The sequence below is a fragment of the Notolepis coatsorum genome (genome assembly GCF_963971535.1).
Source record: "Notolepis coatsorum genome assembly, chromosome: 4".
Classification (NCBI taxonomy): Eukaryota; Metazoa; Chordata; class Actinopteri; order Aulopiformes; family Paralepididae; genus Notolepis; species Notolepis coatsorum.
Genome location: NC_140168.1, coordinates 200,839,672 through 200,859,021, shown reverse-complemented (window position 1 = coordinate 200,859,021; position 19,350 = coordinate 200,839,672). Strand labels below are relative to the sequence as shown.

The following is a 19,350-nucleotide window of genomic DNA, read 5'->3' as shown; positions in this document are numbered from 1 at the left end:
TACCTTCGCGTGGGGTATGTCTGGGAGTGCTTGCATTCTTTCATTTATTTGCATTTATTTTAAATTTGTTGGACCTTATGGTGTTCTTGTTCTGTTCTTGACTTATTGTTATGTTTTCTTCTTGACTTGTTTAAAGAAGACTTGTACGGCCCATGGGGATATTAACGTGTGTTGTCGGGCCTTATAAATAAATTTGATTTGATTTTGATTTAATCGTTGTGAGGTCGCATCGTTACACCCCTAATACCAAGTATGTACAGCAGAAAACGCCACATACAAAGAAACAATATAGCGTGCAACAAAAAGAACATTTCATTGACTGTAATATTCCCACAGTAGCTTGGGTCAAATGAGTTCATAGTGTTTACAGGGGAAAAAAAGAAGTCGACCCTTTTCAAACGAGGGTGACCTCCGCTATAAGTTCTCAACACATTATGTAACGGGGTCCGTTGAAGAATACAGACCCTTTATTTGACAGAGCCCCCCTCCTCGCGCCTCTCGCTGGGTTTCGAAAGCATTCCATCACTAAGATTAGTCCACCACCACCGACCCTCAAAGGCCTCGATTCATTGGGCGCTTCTCATGTGACTTTATTGGGTGTTAAAGGAAGCTCAGCCCCACCCCTGAGCCCTTGGAATCCATTGTCTGGGACGAGGGAGGGAGAGGGAGGGAGGGAGAGAGGGAGGGAGAAAGAGGGAAAGAGGGAACCGGCTGTTCAGGAAACAAGTGACCGCTTCACAGCCTCCCCTCCTCCCTTCAGACCTGCCGGAGCTTCATTGGGGATTCGTTGATTTATATCATATCATATTGTTCGGGGGGAGGGGGGGGGGGGGGGGTCATTGTCGTTGAAATGCTTTGAATCGAGCTTTAGCGTTAATTTTTTTGCCCCTTCAACTTTTAATTGAACGTTAACACGTTAATTCACGATTTATTTTTATTTTCATATTTTTAAATTCAGATAAAATCTGATTGCCTATATTCCCCCCCTCCCCCATGTTGCTATGACACCCAAATTTCCCTAAGGGGATCAATAAAGGAATATCTTATCTTGCTAAACTAAACTACTATGATGATGGCGCCGCTCCGACCGGCTGCCTCTCTGTTCGCTCCGTCGAGACTGTGTTTACTTTTGTTAATATTTATAGTTTTTAGAGTTTTGTGCGTACCAACTGTTGGTGCATTTAATGTATATGACCGTCAGTCACTCATAGACATTGGATTACGGGAAACTTACCAACTGGATTACTCGCTGGATCAGCTTTCCGAACCACATCAATGGCCTGAAGAAATTCTCCGGAGATTAGGACCAGACCCTTTGTTCCCAGAGCCCAGGAAAAGACGACGAGGAAAGAGGGCTGGGATCCGAAACAGGCTGAGATCCAGACGCCACCGCACACCACTGCCCAGTATATTGCTAGCCAATGTACAATCAATAGACAATAAACTGGATGACATCCGAGCAAGGATTCAATATCAAAGAGACGTTAGGGACTGCAATGTCCTTTGCTTCACCGAAACATGGCTCACACCGGAGGTTCCAGATCACGCAATTCAACCAGCGGATCACTTCTTTATCCATCGCAAAGATAGGTCATCAGAGTCCGGTAAACAACGTGGAGGAGGTATTGCCTTCATGTTTAACAAAAATTGGAGTGATCCAACGAACGTGAAGGAATTATCCAACCACTGCTCCCCAGAACTGGAATATATAACCATCAAGTGTCGTCCTTTCTTCCTCCCGAGGGAGTTAACGGCGATCGTCCTGATCGGAGTGTATATTCCACCGCAAGCCAGCAACAAGGTTGCGCTCTCCAGACTACACGACGAGGTAAATAGAATACAAGTGGCTAACGTTAACGCCGCCATTTTAGTACTGGGAGATTTCAATAGCGCCAATCTGAGAAAGGTATTGCCCGACTTCTATCAGCATGTGACTTGCAACACCAGAGGCGGTAACATCCTAGATCACTGTTACACGCAATTTAAAGGTGGCTACAAGGCTCATTCTGATAGTGGCTTTGGTAAATCAGATCACGCGTCAATTTTTCTTTCACCAAAGTACAAACAGAGAATTAAAAGTACTCCCGTAGTCTCGCGAGAGGTGCAGAAATGGGATCTGACGTCAGAAGAGACGATCCGGTCAGTGTTTCACCACACAGACTGGATTGTGTTCCGCGACACAGATAACATTAATGCCTACACGGAGACAGTGCTGGACTATGTTTGTACTAGGGTGAAAGAAACAATCCCCACTACCAAAATGAAAGTTTACCCAAATCAAAAACCCTGGGTAGACAAATCCGTCCGTGAAGCTCTGAGAGAGCGCACCAAAGCATACAATGACGGCCTAGTGGCAGGCAACATGAATGACCACAAGGTGGCGCGACACAACGTAAGGAGGACAGTGTCAGAGGCCAAACGGCGCTACAGGGATAAAATTGAACTCCAGTTTGAACAAGCTGACTCTAGAGCTATGTGGCAGGGGCTCAAAACGATGACAGACTACAAAGGCGCCTCCCTCAAACTGAACAGTGACATCTCCTTAGCAAACGACCTCAATACCTTCTATGCGAGGTTTGATGCTGGTAATAACACCAGCTCACAAGCCTCGGCAATGGGGGGGGGGGGGGTCGGCTGCTGATGGAGGCGCAGTGTTCAGGGTAACAGAGCATGAGGTGAGGCGGACCTTTAAAAAAGTGAATATCAGGAAGGCAGCAGGTCCGGACGGCATCCCCGGCCGCGTCCTAAAAGTCTGTGCCGACCAACTGGCCCCAGTATTCACTGACATATTTAACCTGTCCTTAGAACAGGCTGTCATCCCCACCTGCCTGAAGAAGTCCACTATTATCCCTGTACCCAAAAAATCCAAGCCTGCTTGCCTCAACGACTACCGCCCTGTAGCTCTCACCTCCATAGCCATGAAGTGCTTTGAGAAGCTAGTAAAGGGCTACATCTGCTCCTCCCTCCCCATCAACATGGACCCCCTGCAATTTGCATACCGCCCCAACAGGTCCACGGAGGACGCCATATCCCATGTGCTGCACACAGCAGCATCACACCTGGACAAGAGGCAGGGGAACTATGTGAGAATGCTATTCATCGACTACAGCTCGGCATTCAATACCATAGTCCCCTCCATACTCATAGCCAAGCTCAGGGACCTGGGCTTGGGCTATGACCTCTGCCAGTGGGTCTTGGACTTCCTGACTGGCAGACCCCAGGTGGTGAGAGCAGGCAACTGCACCTCCTCATCCATCACCCTCAACATAGGGGCCCCCCAGGGCTGTGTTCTGAGTCCCCTCCTCTACTCCCTGTACACACACGACTGTGTGGCTCAGCGGAGTAGCAATACAATCATCAAATTTGCTGACGACACAGTGGTGGTGGGCCTGATCTCTGCCAACGACGAGAGGGCCTACCTGGAAGAGGTCAAGGTCCTGGCGGGATGGTGCCAGGAAAACAGCCTCTCCCTGAACGTCAGCAAAACAAAGGAGATGATTGTGGACTTCAGGAGGTCGGGGGTCAAGGACTACAGCCCCCTCAGCATCGACGGGGCACCGGTTGAGAGAGTCAACAGCTTTAAGTACCTCGGAGCCTACATATCCGAGGACTTGACATGGACCACACACATTGACAGTGTTGTGAAGAAGGCACGACAACGCCTCTACTTCCTCAGGCGCCTAAGGAAGTTCCAAGTCAGCCAGAAGATCCTTAAGAACTTCTACTCATGTACAATAGAGAGCATCTTGACCGGCAACATCACCTCCTGGTTTGGGAATAGCACTGCAAAAGACCGAAGCAGACTACAAAGAGTGACACGTGCAGCCGAACGCACAATTGGAGGGGGGCTCCCCACCCTCCAGAACATTTACTACAAGCGTTGCAAGGGCAAGGCTAAGAGAATCATTAAAGACTCCAGTCACCCGAACAACTGCCTCTTTGAACTGCTGCGGTCAGGCAAGCGATACCGGAGTCTCAAGGCGAGCACAGAAAGACTCAGAAGTAGCTTCTATCCCCAGGCCATCAGGCTGCTAAACGAACAATGAATGAACACTACACAACAACAACCACCAAACGCACATAGCACACACATCCACACGCACACACTCACTTTAAACAAACACACTGTAGCACCCACTCCACACACTTTATAGCACACACCCACTTTAAACAAACACACTGTAGCACCCACTCCCCACACTTTATATTTATGGATGAAGGATTGCACTACAACTCGTACACCTTACTGTAAATTGTACCTAAAATTGTACCTCATCCCATTTCTGCTTTGCACTAGATAGTACTGTACATTAGTACACTGCATAGTATTGTGTATTGTATATTATATGGTAACTCAGAACATTGTACATATGTCTATACCGAACACTGTGACCTCATTTTCTTCTTCTAAATTCATGCTATATTATGTTATTATGTTATTTGATACTATCTTGTCTAGCACAGTCTCTGGAGCGTAACAGTAAGAAGCATTTTGTATGAAAGTATTCTGTACTTCTGTATGACAACTATTAAAGAACTTGAACTTGAACTTGAACTTGGGTCAGTTGCATGGCTTAAGTCACAGACTTACATGCACTTACAATAAATGTTTTAATATAATATCGAAGACATTTAAAATGTTTGAATACACTTGCAAGGAATCCTTTGGCGCACCGCGGCCAAGCGATACTCTCTGGCCAAGCGATACTCTCTGGCCAAGCGGTCCTCTCTGGCCAAGCGGTCTTGTCTGGCCAAACGATACTCTCTGGCCAAGCGGTCCTCTCTGGCCAAACGACATTCTCTGGCCAAGCGGTCTTCTCTGGCCAAACAGTCTTCTCTGGCCAAACGGTCTTCTCTGGCCAAACAGTCTTCTCTGGCCAAGCGGTCCTCTCTGACAGGCTCTGCTACAGTATGACAGGCTCTGATTACAGTATGACAGGCTCTGATTACAGCCGGCCCCCTATTTGTGTTGATTGTCGGATCAATGGGCAGTTCATTCCCCTCAGAGCTTAATCTGTAAACAACAGATGGACTAACTGATTTCCCTGCCTATCAACATCACTCCCTGCCCCGCCCACTTACTAGTGGAGACGCCATTGAATAATTGTGTGTGTGTGTGCGTGTGGAGGAGACCGTGTTCTGTTGTCTGGCCTCTAGGGATGGGTACCGACACGCACAATATATGCTTACCTAGGATTTGACTTGATTCAACAACAAAGCAGTCGGAGCAATGGCAAGCCAAAAACTGTCGAAATTGTAGTTATTTGAAGTTTTGATTTTTTTTCACGACTGAGGTAGGTAAATTACATTTCTTGAGACTAAAGTACAGAAAAAAGGTACCGTTGGGTACCGGTATCGATTCACAGGTACCGGCATCGGTTCAAATGTGAAAGGTACCCATCCCTACTGGCCTCAATAATATCTCCTAATATTGTACTGCGTATTTACAATTCATGTTTATGTTACTTGCCTGTTTTGGAATTTACTTGATCGCCAAGCCCCGCCCTCCTTTCTTGATCATCCAATCACAACCGTTGCCACCCCTTGTTGATCAAGGAAAGAGGGTCGAGCTTGAGTTCCAAGTTTTGTTTTATTTGAGATGTACATTGTATGAGCCTCCTGAGATTGTGCTTCATACCGTACACAAATTTATCTTTTGATTTGCACAAACCCAACCCCCTCCAATGTACAGTTCCCCCCCACCCCGCTTACCCACCCCCACCCACCCAACCACCTTCAATGTACATTCCCCCCCCCCCCCACCCCGCCTACCCAACGCCCCCCCCCCCCCACCCCACCTACCCAACCTCCAATGTACAGTTTCTTCCCCCTCAAATGTATATACCATACTCTCTTTTAGTCTATTTTTGTACTCACAAACAGTACTATATATTTGTAGATCTGGTATGTCATAAATGTCTAGATGTAACAGTACTGTCTATCTGTATGTCATATATGTTATGATTAATTGAAAATGGGGGACCCTGATGTAAACAAGATGAAAGTCTTTCTCTGGTCTGCATCCCCTTAACAATTGTGTGTATTGAGCTGTACTGTATTGTACCCATTCTGCAATCTGTTAATAAAATGTTCACTCAATCAATCAAAAGTACATCTGTTGAACCATGATTATTGTCTCTATACAAACAATTATTATTGCTTTTAATGCAACAATGAACCATGATTAATGCTCTTAATGCATTTTTTTTATGACCCATGATTACTACTATTAATGCACTTTAGTCTATTCACTAAGAATGCTCAATGCACTTCAAACAGACGCCAACGCGCCACTTGAACTTGGAAACAACAGGGACAACGATGGAAATAAGTCTTGGACTTTTCGTTCTATCCCTGACAATGCACATACACGTTTTTATTTTTTTTATACTTTATTGTGTCAAAGAAAGTCATTTTACATTTAGGTATAGTATGTGTACCCACATACATAACTGCACATATCCATACTTACATACGTACATACACACACAAATGTACATACGCATATTTTAAATCTTGACACTTTTTTTTTTTTTTTAACCCATCACCCATACAAAAAACAAGAGACATAAACACAAACAAAGGGGTGAGCAGCAGTATAGATCCTGGACTGGTATACATCTAATATCCATCCCTACTCGTCCCCACTTACATATACAAGAAAAATAACAACAGTAATAATAGCAAATAAATTAAAAATGAAATAATAAAAAAAAAAAGAAAAAAAAGCAAAAAAAAAAAAAAATATAATAATAATAATAATAATAATAATAATAATAATAATAATAATAATAATAATAATAATAATAATAAGTAAAAAGGCTTGAATTTTCATTGTAGGTGTAGCTGTAGGCCAAAGGGGTGCTCCCCAACAATTGAGCAGTAGATTGAGACTTCACTGTTTCATGTTACTTAAAATCTTCCTCAAAGACTGATCTGTCTGTCATCTAGTACCCCTCCATAGTTTAAAGAGACCCCATCTTTTTCCCAGCATATTTTCATTCTTATTGATTTTGGAGGTTACCTTTTCCATACTATATGTCCTCTACAGTTTCTAACCATTTGTTTACTTTCGGGGGTTCAAGTTTTTTCCAAGCTCTTGTTATTTGTCTAAGTGCTGCAGCTCTCAAAATAAAAAAAGGTATAATTCTTTTTTTTGTAGGTTTTTGGGGCGTGTTCCTAACAGTATATCATGTTTTTCTATACCCATTTTCTCGAACATCTGTTCCATTATGTCTAAAATATCTGACCAGTAGATTTGTATTTTTTTTTACATGTGAAGAAAATATGTGTATGGTCAGCATTCTTCTCCCCACACTCCCTCCAGCAGCCGGGATCATTTTGTGCGAATTTGGACATACTCGATGGTGTTCTAAAGTACCTCATATTTATTTTCCAAGCATACTCCTGCCAAAAGGGTGATTTTATGTAATGGAAGATATTAGTCAGGTTCATTATAAAGTGATTTAAACTTTCGTTGGACTTTTTTGGGGATTAGCAAAACTATACATTTTTGGAAAGGGAATTGTATAAGGAATCAGAAAATCCATGTTTACATTTGCCCAGATGTCTATAAGGCGGCCATATTGGAATTTCCAAAATGGCCACCATAAAATGTAGGTTTTGTAATATCTCGGCTTCTAAATGAGCTAGAACATTGATTTTAACTTCTAAACCTACATTTTCAGGATCAAGGAAACCAATGGTGGTAGTTACAAAGCTTCTACATTTTACATTAACCCTTCGATGCATGAGTGGGTCGAAATGTTCACTTTATACTTTCGTCGGATTTTCTTGGGGATTTGCAATACTATACATTTTTGGAAAGGATATTGTATAAGGATTCAGAAAATCCATGTTTCCATTTGCCCGGGTGAATTTTCAAAATGGCCACCGAAAATGTAGGTTTTGTAATATTTCGGCTTCTAAATGAGCTAGAACATTGATTTGAACTGCTAAACCCACATTTTCAGGGTCAATGAATCCAATGGTGCCAACAAAAATGAGGTAGAACTCACCAAAGTGCATGTTAACATAACTTTTATTGAGGACTTAACAGATAATTGACATTAACGGATTGGCAACTGACATCAACTTCAGTATCATGACCACAGAAAAGAAGTAACCTTCTTCATTAGACTATTATGTGATAGATTATGTGAATGTATACACATCTATACACCATCATCATCACTTTCATCCATCACGGCATAGGAATCATCGTCATTCTGGCACTGGCTACTGTACTGACACATGTCAGTACAGGCTAAGTCTTTAGCTCTGCAGGAACATCTTCCAGAAGAACAGTTCGTTTTACATCTGCATTGGACCATCTCAATGATGGCCTTCGGGGCTGGGAGGACCTCTCTGGTTGTTGGCTTCATGCCATCTGAATCTTGGAAGTACCCATTGTGCAGGGGGTCCAGCTGCGGATCTTGCAGAGCAATGGCTGCCTGTGCCCATACCCTGGTTTGTACATGGACCCTCAAGATATGCTGCTTCAGAGCTCCATGTGTTGGAGGGAGCTTGTCACTCTCTGCCCTGTGTTTACAGAAGAGATGCCATCACAGTTCAGGGATTGTCTTGATGTTGATACCCTTGGGTGAGTAGGCTGCACATACAAAGGAAGCCAGTGTGGACAGCATTCCTTCTGTCACTTCTGCTTCATCCAAAAGCATCTGAAAACCATTGATAATGTCTTCATCTGCTTTGAGATAGATCTGCAGCCAGGTTGCCTTGCCTATACGGGAGAACCTCCCTGTGTTGTCGGCCCCAGTGAATGCATGGAAAGCTGGCAAAGCCTTTGCTCTTTCTTTTCCTAGAGCGCGCCACAGTGGTTCAATCTGCACAACACCAGAGGCCATCGAAATCAATGTGTTCTTCAGCAAGAGATCATAGTTTGCTGTGACTAGCACTAGAACGTCTGTATCTGGTGAGAAGAACATCAACTCTGCATCAGCTGGGTTCCGGTGTGTTGCCAGCACAGCTTGGTGGATCAGCAGTGTGTCTGCTTCTTCATGGTTATTTCCTTCAAAGAGTAGGTCTTTGTTGCTCCTAGTGTGCCCAGAAGCTGACGTGATGATCAGCTTGGAGGATCCCCTGTTGTATTCTAGCATTTTGGCTGCAAGATAGTCAGTCAGATCGGCCTTTGTTTGGTCATGAGAGAGGAACCTGCTCAGTGGGATGTGTTTGATGTTGGTGTCATCTCTGACTTGGTATTGGATAGCTTTTCCTTGTCTTCGTTTATCTCTGGTTGCACTCTTCAGAGAATCTGTCCTGTATGTGTCGAATACAAGGATTATTTCATCATAATCTCGTGTTAGTGACATCAGTCTGTCATTGAAGCAGCCACTCAGATCCTTGACTGTCACTACAGTGGCTAGTTTTGTGCTCAGCCTCTGCACAAGCACCATGCCATCCACCAGTGCTATCTTTCGAATTGGCTGATCAGTAGATGTGGGGTCTGTGAATCCTCTATCCATTGCATCCTGGTGGGTAGTACTTCGAGCTTGAGGAAGCTGAGGATCTTCATGGGGCATATCTTCTCTTGTCAATTTCTCAAGGAGATGGATTAACTTGGACTTGTCATAGCATGGCAGGATTGTTCCATCAGGAGCGAACAATGCCCTTGGTGTCGGAGTGAATTCATAGTTTCCTATGGCCTCTTTCTGGTTGATGTCTCGGTTTGACCTGGCAAGTACCATCAGCCTTGCAAACAGGTCCTTGGTCTCCTTCAAATCCACAGTATTGTCTCTGAGTTTCACTGTAATCTTCTTGTTCCCAGACAGGAACATCTTATTGTTCTCTTTTTTTACAGGGGCCCAGAGGCTGACATCTCCATTGATCCGCACTGACACATAGTCTTCATACAACTTCTGGCCAGTGACATCAGCATTCAAGATATGTGGTACATACTCATCTGGGATGTAGGCATGCGTGATTACATTGTGCAGCCTGTCACCTTCAGTAGTAAAGGGGTTTCCATGACTGAGTATGGCTGCCTTGATCTTGTCGATTGTACAATGTGCCCTCTTGACTGCACTTGGCCCAAGCTCATGGTGCTGCGTGGTTCTGTCAGCTTCCATGTCAAATTGACTCTTGAACTCTTTCGACAGATGTGAAAGTTCTGGTGTGACCAAGAAAAATCTCTGCCTGGCATTGGCATTGTTAGAGATGCCAATAATCCCAGAGCGAATCTTCATCAGCTTGTTCAGATGTTCGCATGCGTGGTCTGCCCCAACAGACACAAAGGGAATGACACTCTTGGTGACTGATATATTACCTGCCCGTAGTTCGTCCCAGGTCTGAGGGTGATTGAGCCTCAAGTCATGCATGTCTGCAATGTATCTTGGCCAGAGTCTTTTGTACTTGATGCGATCCATTGCAAAGAACAGCTTGCTCAGTGCTTCTCCAGCCTGCAGATGGAGTTCAAGGTCAGCATTCTGAGTTGCTGCTACGAAGAACAGGATTGTTTGTAGGTAGCTCATCATGGCCTTGAACTTTGCATGCCTGGATTTTTGTTCCTCCCATTCTTGGAATGCTGTGATGAATTCAGCAGTGGTCAAGGCTTCCATGAGGGTGCTGTTGACTTGCTTCACAGATTCAGCCTTGATGTCTATACCTACCGAGCAGGCAGCTTCTACTCCCTCTGTTGTCTTCAGGCACACACGTTTCAGTTGTGGGTTGTCCTTGAAGAATTCCTCTAGAGCCATTTCATAGAGTGCTACATATGAGTAGATGTGGGCATGGAGAGCTCGCTTGTAGTGTGTGCATTTCAGGATTTGCCTTGTTGTGGCAGGAACATACACATCTGCTTCCATCCAGGCATCATCTATACCCGAATTCTCCATGGAGGCACCAAGAGCTCTGAGGGAAGCCATGACGACATGCAGCTCACCCAGTTGTGGACCACACATATAGTAGGCTATGTGTGGTCCACAACAAATATTAGGAGAATATCTGAAGAGAAGTCTGAAGAACAAGGCCATTGCTATAGGGTGTGGCCTTGCACCTTTGAGGGCGGGGCTCGCATCAGATTATAATTGTATTGGCCTTTTGTATTGGCCTTTTGCTGAATTTATAGATATTTTACATGTATATATGATAATGATTTATTATAGACTATTTGATGAAAGATAATCAAATCTATTTGTTTTTGTATACTTAAAAAGAAATCATGCATTTTGCATTTCTCCCAGTAATTTTCGACCCACTCATGCATCGAAGGGTTAATGTAAAATGTAGAAGCTTTGTAACTACCACCATTGGATTCCTTGATCCTGAAAATGTAGGTTTAGAAGTTCAAATCAATGTTCTAGCTCATTTAGAAGCCGAGATATTACAAAACCTACATTTTACGGTGGCCATTTTGGAAATTCCAATATGGCCACCTTATAGACATCTGGGCAAATGTAAACATGGATTTTCTGATTCCTTATACAATTCCCTTTCCAAAAATGTATAGTATTGCAAATCCCCAAGAAAATCCGACGAAAGTATATAGTGAACCTGACTATATCTTTAAAGCTTTGATTCCACTCCGTATCTGGTATGTTTGTTTTCAGTTCCTTCTCCTATTTATTTTTTATATAGCTTAAATCTTCAATTTTGTTTTCTTGAAGCATTCTGTAGATTTGTCCAGTTGTGTTTTTGAGGTTATGGCTTTGTTGAGTCTTTATCATGTATTTCAGAAGGGGGTGGAGATCTTCAAGAGTTTTAATTTGGACTTTTTCTCTTAAGTAGCTTCTTACTTGCAGGTATCGGTGAAAGTGATTACTAGGACAGGCATATTTATTAGTTACATTTTCAAAATAATCCACTCCTTCATTGTACATTTGATAGAAACGTATGAGGCCCTTAGCTTCCCATGTCTTAAAAAAACCATCAATACTGTTTGGGGGAAAATCTGGGTCCCATGCTATTTGTCTTAAGCAGATCATTTCTTGTTCCTTAATTTTATTTATTTTACATATTTCCCTCCAGATTTTAAATGTGTTATATATAGAATAATTGTATATTTTGATCTGTGCTTTTTTATATCTAGAGAAGATCAATGTGCTGAGTGATTCCACTAGATTCAACTCAATTGACTTCCATTTGGGTCTCATCTCGTTTTTCATCCATATTAGAATTGGTTTTACCTGTGCTGCGTAATAATACTTAATTAAATTAGGTAATGCAAGTCCCCCTCCTTTTTTTTTGTTGCAGGATTTTGAGTTTGACTCTAGGCTTCTTTTCATCCTATAGCACATACACATGTTGATCTGTCAATTTTGTATTATGTTTTTCTCAATAAAAAAAAAAACTCATAAGGTCATAACTATATGATGTGTGTGTGCAGCTCTTCTACAGGGTGACGGATGAACACGCCAAGAGGGTAGAGCTGCACCTGGTGGGGATGATCTGCTACTCCAGCCGCCACTACTGTGCCTTCACCTTCCACACCAAGTCGGCCAAGTGGGTCTTCTTCGACGACGCCACCGTGAAAGAGGTGAGGGGCTCGCACACACTGCTTTTAACACGGGAGACAGGGGAGGGAGAGAGAGGGAGGGAGGGAGAGGCTCGCACACACTGCTTTTAACAGGGGAGACGGGAGGGAGATAGAGGGAGAGGGAGAGAGAGGGAGAGAGAGAGAGAGAGAGAGAGAGAGGGAGGGAGGGAGGGAGGGAGGGAGGGAGGGAGAGAGAGAGAGGGAGGGAGAGATGCTCGCACACTGCTTTAACATGGGAGACAGGGGAGGGAGAGAGAGAGGGATGGAGAGGGAGAGGGGGGGAGAGAGGGAGAGAGGCTCGCACACTGCTTTAATATGGGAGACAGGGGAGGGAGAGAGGGAGAGAGAGAGGGAGGGAGAGAGGCTCGCACACTGCTTTAACATGGGAGACAGGGGAGGGAGAGAGAGGCTCGCACACTGCTTTAACACGGGAGACAGGGGAGAGAGAGAGGGAGGGAGGGAGAGGCTAGCACACTGCTTTTAACACGGGAGACAGGGGAGGGAGAGAGAGAGAGGCTCGCACACTGCTTTTAACAAGGGAGACACGGGCTGTGTCCCAATTACAAAGTATGTCGTACATACATGAGTACACAGAGTGCAACATGCTACATGACTGCAGACCTTTGCTCCACGTCAGGAGTGGTCAGCATGGCCGCCTAGTTATAGTTGAAAGTGGGGGTGCAATTTTATTTTTTATTTTCTTTGTTAAATTTAATTTTTTTTAATTTTTTTTTGACAGGCAAGGGGTGGTTTTTTTTTAATTTAATGAACCTGTACGTGCAATTTCCTGCAATATAGAGCCTTCAATCTTGACCAATAAAGCTGCTCTTTTCACTATAAAACTCAGTTTATATTGCAGTATGATAGCCAATTACTATAATAATAATATATTAATATATATATACTGTATATATACTGTATATTGATTTTTCGCTCATTTATTTTTATTAAATCAATCTCCTTTCAAATAGGCCAAGTTTTTAATAAGAAAGAGAAAAAAAATATATTTCCATTACCTGTAACTCTTGTGTCTCTTTCTCTCCTTCTCTGCCTCCTCCCTGAGTCTGCAATGCACAGTCATGACATCGATCGCCAAAAAAAAAGTTAAAAAAAAAAAGAAAATTTGAGGCCCCTCGTCACTAGAGGCCCACGGGCCGCGGCCGTCGTTAATCCGGCCCTGCTCGTCTGCCATATAGATAGCGAACGTATTTTGCAAACGAAGTCATGTCATCCAGCTGACACCATTATCTAGATAATATGACAACATTAGCTAGCGGCTAACGCCAAAGTTATATTATTATTATTATTATTATTATTATTATTTATTAGAGGATTTATTTTACGGTATGACCAGATGGCATTTCGGACCGTGAAACACTTTTATTGTATTGTGTGGTAGAAGTTCTACCACTCAATAGTAAAGACATGTCTAACATAATAGGTTGTTTGAACAACTTATTTAGTGGAAAAGCCTGCTGTTGTGCCTAAAGTGTTCACGCTGCCTGGCCACCACCTTATTCACCTGGAGGCTGCAGCGCTGTGCGGAGTGTGTGCCGCGGCTCCACTCTGTCTGCTGGGGGGTGGTCGGCACTGGATCAAACCATAATGGGCAGGGGGGTGTCGCAATCTTTGGAAACTTAAAAACTTGCTATTAACACTTTCCGTGCCACTCACGAGATTTCTCGGGTTTTTTTATAGGTGGTTGAATGCCACTCACGAGATTTCTCTGATTTTTTTTTTTTTTTTTAGCGATCTGAAAAATTATTGCATCACCCGAGCCTACCCGAGTATAGCCGAGGGGCGCCGGCGATCACTGTGGAAAAAAGCGCCCCCTGTCGTCTCCCAGATGACATAAGTGATTTTGGAATAGACTCAATGAAAATGAATGGGGAAAAAAATCCGGTACTCCACATTTTCCAGTTCACTGATCCAGCCGGGGTTACCACAGTTCATTCTGGAACCTCAGATCCCCGCTGATCATGGAGTTCTACAGTTGGATCCATACACGTATCGATTTTTTCGAATGGTGATCAGGAATTGGAATATACCAGTTGGATACCATCTGATGTCAGGTAAGGACTCTATGTTATCAGTGTTAGGATAATCAGAGTAAGTTTGATGAAGTTATAAGCTGTTTTGTGAAATGTCCTCTTTCGGTTTCACTGTAAAAGTCCGTGAGGAAATCAACGGAGCGATTATCAGTGCGCGGCCGTAATGTGCTTGCGTGCACGTATAATATTGATCATCTAGCGTTTATTTGAAACAATTCATAAAAAGGCAGACGAATATCAACGTTGTGGAATATTCCACTAAAAGACGATTTTCATAGAATGCTCCAGAATGAGCTGTTTTTTATATCAAAACGGGGGCTTTTCTAACTGCTCTGAAACGGAAACGACGCGATAAAAAAAACAATCTGCCTTCACAGCACTGACTGGAAAATAGTATTTGATAATGCGATGGGCAGATTCGACACATAGCCATAATTTAAAACATAGATTAGGCGATATTAACGTTAACATTGGCGCCGATGGTGGCATTCAGCCGGTAAAACGGAAAACCAGGCGTGGCGCTCAAAGTGTTAAGTGTCATTGCGTATTATTAATTTGATTGAAATTACGTAGTTATGGTTAGATAAGATTTATATATTGGGGGGGGGCATATCATATTTTTCATATGATCAAAAAGTGAGGGAGCAAAGGGACACGTTTGCTCCCCCAAGTTCAATACTGGTGGAGCACCTGCTTCGAATGCTCCATTATGTAGGCGTCTATGGTGGTCAGAGGATAGAGCCATATGAAATCTGTTTTATTATTTTCCAAATTCCATTAAATTTTTTCCCAAATTCAGTTTTTTCCGTTTTAATATTTCAGAATTCTGTATTTTGCTTTTTATGCTAATTTTACCATCAGAAATAGTGTCTAATAAGTGGGAATGAATAAATGTCCACAATTGAATATGATATAACAGTCCATTTAATGTTTTTAAGTGCTGCAACTCAGAAATACAGTTACATTTTACACAATACTTTTCAAATAATATTGTGACAAAATAAAAATACACATTTCAAGTGTAAACAATAGATACAGCTAGCTACTACTGACATTATCACAATGACAATGTCAATAGCCTAGCTATATCTATTATATTGTGATGAAATATAGTAATGCATAATTTAGGCACCTTAATTTAGTTTATTTCGTTTATAAAGGACAGTGTATAATGACAATCGTTTGCATTAAACAAATGGATGAGTGCACCAGATTTAGCAAGAAGCTATCATTTCCATCTATAGTCCTATGTACTGTAACGTTTCATAGCTATTTAAATTTATTTAGATTATAAAGGGCAGTGTATAATGACAATCGTTTGCATTAAACAAATGGATGAGTGCACCAGATTTAGCAAGAAGCTATCATTTCCATCTATAGTCCTATATGTACTGTAACGTTTCATAGCTATTTAAATTTATTTAGATTATAAAGGGCAGTGTATAATGACAATCATTTGCATTAAACAAATGGATGGGTGCACTAGATTTAGCAAGAAGCTATCATGTCCTAACGTTATAGCTATTTAATCACAATAGTGTCGCAAGTGTTTTTGTGGCTCCAGTCCACGGAACGTTGACAGAATTTGCAAAACACCTTAGGCATAAAAGTCATTAGGATACTGCTCTGCTCTGAATTGAGGGCTTATTGGGGAATTTCTTAGCTTCTTGACGATGTTAACACCGAAGCAGCGAGACGCTTGGAGACTGCTGTGTTGTGTGTAACCCGCTCTAGAGTCCGCCTCCCCGGTCGCGTGTGCACCGAGCGTTCCACCCAAAAACGTAATTGCAGTCCAGATTAGGCCAAATTCTGCAATATTCCACATTTTGCAGTTGATTCCATTTTTATTGGTTAATTCCGCGATTCCGTCCGCGATTCCGTGAACGAGGATTTCATATGGCTCTATCAATATGAAATAATATTAAATATATAAAATGTTTTTGTATTCAAGTCGTTGTTTTGCGGGGCTACCCATATTTTGGTGTCTAGCGAGAGCTTGTATGGAACGCACAAGAATTTAAATTGGCACGCAAGTGCAGCGGACAGTTCAGTGTCGCTATGTCTTGTTGTTTCTGCTAGTATGATCCTGAAATTGTTAATACATACAGTAAGTGGTATTAAAAAGTCTTATATTTAACTTGTTGAAATCTGCAGATACCCTGTAGAAAAGCCATTCTTCCATTAATTTAAAAACATAATACATAATGTATATCATTTACAGCAACGTCCTACACACGCACGCGCGCACACACACACACGCACACGCACACACACACACACACTATCAGGCCTCATCTATCCAGTCGCACACGACTGATGAGTCACAGCTCACGTTGTACAAACAAACTGCCATCGAGGCCAAGGTACGTAAACATGCTTGTCTAAGCTGATAAAAAAAGAAGGTGGCACTGCTGTTCTATCTCTTATCTCCATTTACTACTATCTTAATCGTCCAGTAAGGACCATCGATTGACCTTCTGCGAGCCCCGGGTTGATGAGCCTCCGCTGGGATGACAAGTCAGCAGCTCTGCCCCCTCCTTCAGCGTTTTTTTTGCTCATTGTCACTGGCCAGTTATTTTTGTGGAGTTACAAGATTCAAGAGATTTATTTGTCACATACATACACGAGACATGTAGTGAAATGAATTATTTAATAGATAATAAAATAGACATGATAAAAAGCACTAAGATAAAATACAATACAATGCTAAGCTTACGAATTAAAGGTAATGAGTCCTATATACTACAATACTATACAATATACTATACAATATACAGTTATACTATATATCAGGGTTAGAAATTAACATTTTTTTTCAAGGGCTTTTTTTGCCCCCCTTAATTGATTTTCGGGGGCTTTTTTTTGTATTTCGGGGGCACTGAATTTTTATGATAAACGGTAGGGGTGGGACGGTTCACAAAATGGACGGTTTGGTTCATATCACGAATTTGGGGTCACGGTTTTCAGTTCGATATACGTTAATTTTTATTAAAAAAAATGTAACACTCAAATCTAAAAGTCAAGATAGACTGCGCTCACAAATTATAACACTGGGTGCTGAAATCCCGTCGAGTATAATAGAAAAAGAAAGCAATACGCTTGGACCAGCACTCACAGATTTTGGTATATTTAATGGCAGCCTGAAACAAACATGTTTCGGAACATAATCGTTCCGAAACATGTTTGTTTCAGGCTGCCATTAAATATACCAAAATCTGTGAGTGCTGGTCCAAGCGTATTGCTTTCTTTTTCTATAACACTCAAATCTAAACATGTTTCTCATTTATTAAAAATAAAATAAAAGGTTTACAGTGTTTACAGCCTTAAATAATGTTTGGCACACAAAGACCGAACTGACTGAAAAATATAGGCTACATTTGTCAAAGTATTAATTTAGTGCAAACAAACAATATGCTCAGCCAGCACTAGACTTTCCTTTCTTTAATTAATATAAACACACAAAAACAATGTCAACCATGTTTAAATTCCCTGCTTGTCAGTTCTTAATGGAAAGATTCGTTTTCTGCTTGAAATTATTGTGTTTCTGTCTACATATATTTAGACTAACATTATTTAAATATTGAGTGCAACTGTGGTGGATTACGTAATTCGGTGAGTTGGAACTATCTATGGGTTGGCGCCGGGTCCCCACGGACATTTTAGCGTGTGGCACCGCCACCTTCAGCTCCGGTCACGTTAGGAGCAGTTCATAACGTCAACAAGCAGCGCGAAAGCGGCAATAGTCCCGGTTGGAGTTAGTAAAACACAGTTGTATGTTAGCCTTCTTGGATGTTGAATAAACGCCTATCATTGTCTTTAAACACCCCGCCTCTCAGACTCCCATTTCCTCCTCTGCTACAGTAGCTAGTAGCTACGGTGTTAGCTGTTGTTGTGAAGGGCTAGCTAGCTAACAGCTACAAACATTGTACAAACTGCTAACGCTATGGCAAGATGTGTGTAGGCCTATGTAATGTTAATGGCTATGTTTTTAAAGTCGTAATGAAGATTGATTTATATTGTGCGTGCCATTTTTACACAAACTGACTAGCACCTGGCTGCTGCTGCTGCTGCAGCCAGTGCAGAACACCGGCTCCGCCAAATGATTTTTTTTATTTGCGCGTCATCTGAACCGTATACGATACACAGACGCTCCATTACCGGATAAATATATATAATTAGTAAACTGTCGGGGGCATTAAGTGCCCCCCTTAACTGATTTTCGAGGGCATTTTATCCATTTTCAAGGGCATTATGCCCCAAGCCCCCGTTAATTTCGAACCCTGCTATATATAACTATACTATACTAACTATACTATTCAAAAACATAGTAATGTTTTTTAAAGTGACCTGTAGTGTTTGTGTGTGAGAGAGTGCAGGATGTGTGGTTTGGGAAATTTGCTTACCATCTTCTCCAGAGAGATGGATACCAGTTTCCTCTCTGTGCGCTCAGTAGAAAGCTATCTGGCTGCACGTTAGCCTAGCTTAGCACAATGAATGGAAGTGGACATGACCGGTTAGCCTTTCGGGAGAGAGTGTTAGTTGGACAATGCCTAGGCTAACCAGCCATGTCCGCTTCCATTCATTGTAAGAACAATTGGGAGAAAAGTGATGGAAAGAAAAAAGAGGGAAAAAAAATCTGTCCAAAATACCACATTATGACACCAAGACTATAGAGAATCCATGCTGTGATTTGGATCTCCCTCCTGCAATACACCTAGAGGAGCAATGCATCCTCTGAATGTCCAGGTTTCTAGTTTGTGGTTGTAACCTTTCATGAGGCTGTGATCATACTAGCAGTTACAGTAGGTC

The 19,350-nt window shown here is 42.3% G+C and overlaps 1 protein-coding gene across 2 annotated transcripts in view; it reads left to right on the top strand.

The window, feature by feature from the left end:
* Window positions 1–19,350, top strand: part of usp53a (ubiquitin specific peptidase 53a) — a 173,235-nt gene that overhangs the window by 86,571 nt on the left and 67,314 nt on the right. For both annotated transcript variants that reach the window (XM_084312808.1, XM_084312809.1), the window contains exon 9: window positions 12,341–12,490. In XM_084312808.1, coding sequence (XP_084168934.1) covers window positions 12,341–12,490 — 150 coding nt within the window. The remainder of the gene's footprint in view (window positions 1–12,340; window positions 12,491–19,350) is intronic.